General features: G+C 48.5%; 1 protein-coding gene across 2 annotated transcripts in view; it reads left to right on the forward strand.

Moving 5' to 3' along the window:
• The window catches only part of NUP85 (nucleoporin 85), a 29,004-nt gene that overhangs the window by 20,243 nt on the left and 2,727 nt on the right, over positions 1-6,034 (forward strand). For both annotated transcript variants that reach the window (XM_081027199.1, XM_081027200.1), the window contains 5 exons: positions 4,277-4,360; positions 4,512-4,577; positions 4,763-4,914; positions 5,657-5,774; positions 5,870-5,970. In XM_081027199.1, coding sequence (XP_080883325.1) covers positions 4,277-4,360; positions 4,512-4,577; positions 4,763-4,914; positions 5,657-5,774; positions 5,870-5,970 — 521 coding nt within the window. The remainder of the gene's footprint in view (positions 1-4,276; positions 4,361-4,511; positions 4,578-4,762; positions 4,915-5,656; positions 5,775-5,869; positions 5,971-6,034) is intronic.

Here is a 6,034-nt window from a genome sequence, read left to right on the forward strand (position 1 = left end):
CGCTCGTCAACTGTCAGCCCGGAAGAGGCAGAGAGGGCAAGGAGGGATCCTGAAGCAGAGCAGGAAGGCCTGTTCCATCGGCCCCTGCTGAAGGGCCACGCATTTGCCTCTTACCCCCACAACTGACAGGAGAAGTCCGGAATCCTCGGGGCTCATTTCCTTCCCTCTGGCTTGCAGCGCCCTCTGAAATCCAGTTCCTTTCTCTCTGGCGAAAGGAACCAGCACGTGCTTCCCTGGGAGCTAGGCAAGAGGGCTGCTTCCTGGTGCCCTTAAAGTCCTCCAGAGGTATTGAAGTAGGAGGAAATAGGGCTTCTTTCAAAAACTAAGAAGAGGTGCAGTTTACTGTGTGCGTAATCTAGAATCTTCTTACCAGAACTTGGGCCTACCTTACAACCTTGGCTGCCGGATGCAGCCCCATTTACGGAAGGTCCACAGCTGCCAGAGCTGAGCCGGGCAGAGGAGAGAACAAGCAGTGGTCGCTGCCGAGCCACCAGAAAGCAAGATACAGGGGTTTGGGTAAGGGTGCCAGCAGCCCGGTGCAGGACAAGCAGCCCATTGGAGGATTACAGGTGTTTCCTCTGGGTCAGGACTTCACCGTGGCTGGTCTTCCAGCTCCGAAGTGCTCCCTTCTCCAGAAGATGCTACTCCAGAGCTGTTAATTAAGTCTTCATCGGACATCTTAGAACTCTCAGCATTCTCCATTATATGGGTGTGAAGATCCAAAATCTGCAGCTCAAACCTGCCCAACCTAGCGAGGAGACCTGGTGGCCATGTTCAGCACTCTGTCCAGTCTCGGTCACCTCTCCGCCTTCAGTGGTCACTGCCCTGCAGCCTTGGAGGCTCGCGTCCCTTTGGGGGACACTCCGGGACTGAGCACACTGGAGCGTACTGTGGCTCCCTCTGCTCTGGAGTTGACACAGCCACTTCCCCACTGCTTCACCATAACCGAAGCTGGATACCTGGGTGACAGCAGCTGTTCTGGGAGGCTGAGGTGTCATTTCCATCACCCAGCATCCTCCCTCCCATCTGTTTTTGAAGTGTAACTCTCAACATTTATTAGGCATTTATTATATGCCTCACACTGTAGCAAACTTGGAGATTACAGTAGTTTTTCTTGTGGGGAATTTACAATCTAAACCAGATGTTATGGGACCCCTTACGAGAGGACCCTATGTTAGATAGAAAAGTCAGGAAAAGCTTGAAGGAGGCTACAAGCAAGTTGAGACATGAAAATGTCAGTGAAGCACAGCAGCAGAGGTTATTTCAGGCAGAGAGAAAGCGTGGGAAAAGGCACAGGCAGGAAAGAAATTGGCCTATTACCTGCGTAAGGAACTGCAAATATCTCCGTAGAACCAAAAGGCTAAAGTGAGAGGTGGGTTGAAGTGAGAGGTAGGAAAGGAGGTTATCGATGACCAAATATACTATTCTCAATAGTTTTGATGTTTGCAAAATGGGGAGCCACTCAAGCTTTTTAAAAGCAGGACAGTGCCATGACATTGGTATTTGAGAAAGCAGTCTGAAGAGGATGGAGGACAGCGGTAGCGGGGAGACCAGCCCTCCGGCTAAGGCCATTGTCGGTGCGACATGTTGACGATAGTAGTTAACGGGACCAGGCTGAGAGCTCGTACAGATCACTTCAGTTTATTTTGCAACAAGATTTTGAGGTAGGCGCTATTATTTCATGCCTGTCTGACAAATACGGAAGAGAGCCCTGGTAAAGTCACTGCCAGCTAACAAGGGGCACCTTGGGGATTTGGACCCAAAGCCTTTCGCCAAAGTCTGTGCTATTGACTGAGCTCTTAAGCATTACTTGTCTATCAGTCAAGCCTCGTGCGCTCAACTTCCAAACATACTGCACCACCAGCTAGCCACTTGTCACTCCCTCCACAGCCACTTCCCTGGCCCGGCCACCATTACTGTGAGCCTGAACCATTACACGTGGCCCCACTGTCACCTGTCTCTATATTGTCTGTCCTCAGAGAACAGCCCATGTCACTCCTGCTCACTGTCCCAGTGGCTTCCCATCACAAGGCCCTGAGTGAGCGGCGTCTGCCTAGCTCACGATTGAGTCACACTGGCTGTTCCCTCTAGGTTGGGAATGTTCCTTCTTGTCTGCCTAGGCAGGTTCCTGCTCAGTCTTCAGCCGTCTGCTCAGATACCCAACCCTTTTGACTAACTCCCGATATGGAACTTATTCTAGGAGGGGTGGGATGTGTGTATCTGTGTGTGAGGAGGCAACTTGTTTTCACATCTCAGTGTTCATCTCAGTTTACACTTGCTCACTTTATATGCTATTCTATTCTGCCTTTGAACTGGTTATTTCTGATTTCATCTATTTTGAATTTTTTATAACTTGAATCTCTGAAGATAGCTTCAGAGTCTCAAAGCAGTGTGCTGACCATCATAATTCCTTCACCTTGACAATGAAGCAGAAGTTAAAGAAGTGAACTGGCCAGTCACTGAGTAGCAGGACTGGGTTTGAACCAATTTCCGGTGCTTCTCCCATGGACAAGCATGTCCACCCATAGTCGTTGGGTAAGCAGTTTAGTAGGGGACAAATTGTGTTAACTTCAAGCTCAGATTTACTGATTTTTATATTTATAGAGCACTATTCAAAAGATTCTTAAAAGCAATTTATATCTGTTTTCCCACTTTTTTCTTGAAACATTCCAGGCAGGCAAAAGGTAAAAGTACTTCCATTTTATAGGTGAAGGGGACACAAAGCCGTAAGTGACCGAAATGGCAGTCTTGGGTTCCAGTGGTAATACTTTCTAAACTACTGACACGCACAGGACCTGTGAGGAGATTAGAGCAGTGAAGACGACATTATGCAGCGAGTTGGGGTTTGCTAAGGCGGCTATCAGAAAGACAGATCATATTTATGGGGACTCTCTTGTCTAAAACAAGACCTTGTCTAACACAAGGTCAAGGATGACACAGCAGAATTACAAAATTACGAAAGCCATAGCTAAAGGAAAACCTGGACCAAAGAAGTACACTTTAAAAATCTGAGCACGGTAGTACTTTGTATAGCACGTAATGAATTTATAGAACTTAGTATTCGAGGATGGTAATAGAAATAGAGGCATTTTAAAAAAATGGCATAGATAATATTTTGAATGTTAGAGGTATAGCTATTAATAAAGTTGGAATATATCTAATCTTCAAAATGATGTTCGTTCCATAATGATGGAATCCTGGAATGGGATTATCTGAGTATCTGTATACCTGAGATCAAGGCAGAGTTTTAAACATCCAGTAGTTTAGTATAAACTATCCCTATTCTTTTTATATCCTGAAAGCATAGTTTTTTTACATTAATGAATGATTACACCCGGGAAACTATCTGCTCCACCCACTTTAGTTGGGGTTGATTTTTGCCTTATAGAAAGCAACCATTAAAGTTTATTTTCCCTCTCCTAAGATTTACAAAATAGTCAAGCATTATACACAAACACAGAAAGGCCTACACCAAGTAACAGATAAAAAAATGTAAACTCAAAATGGTGCATGCACACTGACAGGAAGTGCATCAGAATACTCCCTCCAATGATGCGAGAGTTTACAGTTGGCCTAAAACATTGATCTCTAAAGAACTTACTTAATCAGACTTTAGAGGGCCCTAGAACCCTTAGTTTTTAACCGTGGCCCCAGATGATTCTTGGTTTTGATTAAAAGTGTGGTTTGGAATTCAACTTTTAACAAACTTCATTGTGTGATACATTACATATATAATAAAATTATGAGTCACATAATTGAACAAAAAATTTCTTTATACAAAGTGTTAATAGATACCTAAACACGATTGGTTTTTAAAATTAAGTCACATGTATATGGTTGTGTTCATAAAGTACACTAATCAAAAGCTACGCAATGAGAAACAACAAATCCAAATGCAAATGAAGCTGTTCCTTTCAATTCCATGTTTCATCAAGCATCAGAAACCACCAATCTCTTAGTCCTTTTCTTGTGCATTATTCTGTGTCCACGTTCTCTGCATCTGATTGGATCCCTGGATTTTATCTCACATATGATCTTTTGCGTAGATAATATATCATTGGCTGCAGCTTTGTGGGGTTGAACACCCTTCTGGGGTGTCCCTGGTTAGTCCCCACATAGCACAGAGAAACTTCTCTGTGCTCCCAGAGTTTGGTTCGTCACTATCCCTCCCATTCTTTTTAAGCAAAGGATGTGGGGTTCCTGCTCATGCCCCACTCCTGTGGGCCATGGTTTCTCACCCTGACTTTCCTTCTTGCCTTGGTGTCTGAACCTACAGCCTCACCCTAAGTAACTGGTGGTTTGTGGCCCATCTGACAGACCTGCTGGATCACTGCAAACTTCTCCAGTCGCACAACCTCTAGTAAGTGCGTGGCCACGCCAACCCTCTTCTCCCCACCACCCAGGCCCTTGAGGGAGGGTGAACTGAATGCTTAGACAGGAGGTTGGGCAGCGGAAGGGGCCCTGAAGGGAGCAGGCCAGGAGGCTTGGTCTGATGTTAGGTTTTATTCCAGCTTTGGATCCAACATGAGAGAGTTCCTCCTGCTGGAATATGCCTCGGGGCTGTTTGCTCATCACAGGTAGGGAGGCTGCAAGGGGCGACAGCTGGGTGCTCTTCAGCATGCGGGTGCCATTGGAGCTTGGACTTGGACTCTGCTCTCCTCCTGGGTTCTCTTATGGCTCCAGGGGGCCCGGGGAACAGCCATCTCGGGGTGCCGAGCCCCAGAGCAGCGCCCTCACAGCTGTGCTGCTCGGACCTTTGCAGCCTGTGGCAGCTGGGGGTGGACTACTTTGACTACTGCCCTGAGCTGGGCCGAGTGTCCTTGGAGCTGCACATTGAGCGGATCCCCCTGAGCACGGAGCAGAAAGCACTCAAGGTTCTGCGCATTTGCGAGCAGCGGCAGATGACTGAGCAAGGTGAGGCGCCCCTTCTGGCACACCCGCTGTGCTCACACCATGCCAGCCAGACTGGAAGGAGGCCTGGCGGTGGATGCCAAGAAGTAAACAAAAACAGGACGATTACTGGGAAGGGACAAAGAGCTGGGGACCCGCTGGGTCCTAGAATCAATCGAACACGTTGCCTTTTAAAAGGATCCCGACCCACTTGTCACACTTACTCCAAGAGGTCAGGCTGGGGTCAGCTTTGAGTTGACCTGTCCCGAGTGGGTTGCTGTTGCTAGCCAAGGCTGGCTCTGGGAAAGCAGGACTGGAGGTACCTCGCTCAGGAAGGGCCTGGGGAGGAAGCGGTGAGGAAGTTTGCCCCTTCTCTCACTGGTGGGCGATATAAACCTAAGCTATTCTTCCCAGAGGCACTGGCCTGTTTGTGGCTGTCTGTGAAAGCAATTGGCATTCTAGACCCAAAGGATGATAGGATTTGGGCACTTGGACAGATAATGGAGGAGCGGATCTGTGGGGAACAATAAAAGTCTTACTGTCACCCCCGAAATCAAACCCGCTCACAAAGCCAGTCGTGTCAGGGTGGGTCATACTGTTAACAGAGCCAGGAGACAATTTATAAACCCAAGTTCCCAGTTCTGCTGACCAAGCTGCATTTGGGGCCTGTGGGGGAGGCTGTGGAAGGCTGCTCCCACCCCAGCAGGGTTCGGGAATGGAGTGATTTGCAAGGTGAAAGGTGTACCTTTTCTCTCTGCCTGCAAAGTTCGCAGCATTTGTAAGATTTTAGCCATGAAAGCCGTCCGCAACAATCGCCTGGGCTCTGCCCTCTCGTGGAGCATTCGAGCGAAAGATGCTGCTTTTGCCACGCTGGTGTCAGACAGGTGGGTTCGGCCGGTGCTGGCGGCCCGGGCACTGGGGGCGCTGGGAGGCTGCAGTGGGCCTGGGACTGCTGCTCTCATCTCCGCGGGCCTTGCAGGTTCCTCAGGGATTATTGCGAGCGTGGCTGCTTTTCCGATTTGGATCTCATTGACAACCTGGGGCCGGCCATGATGCTCAGTGATCGACTGACATTCCTGGGTGAGTCTCTCTGGGCTCCCCTCTCCCGTCCCCCGTGGACTTGCAGCACCAATAGACGGTTGTA

Source organism: Rhinolophus hipposideros, assembly GCF_964194185.1.
Source record: "Rhinolophus hipposideros genome assembly, chromosome: 20".
Lineage (NCBI taxonomy): Eukaryota > Metazoa > Chordata > Mammalia > Chiroptera > Rhinolophidae > Rhinolophus > Rhinolophus hipposideros.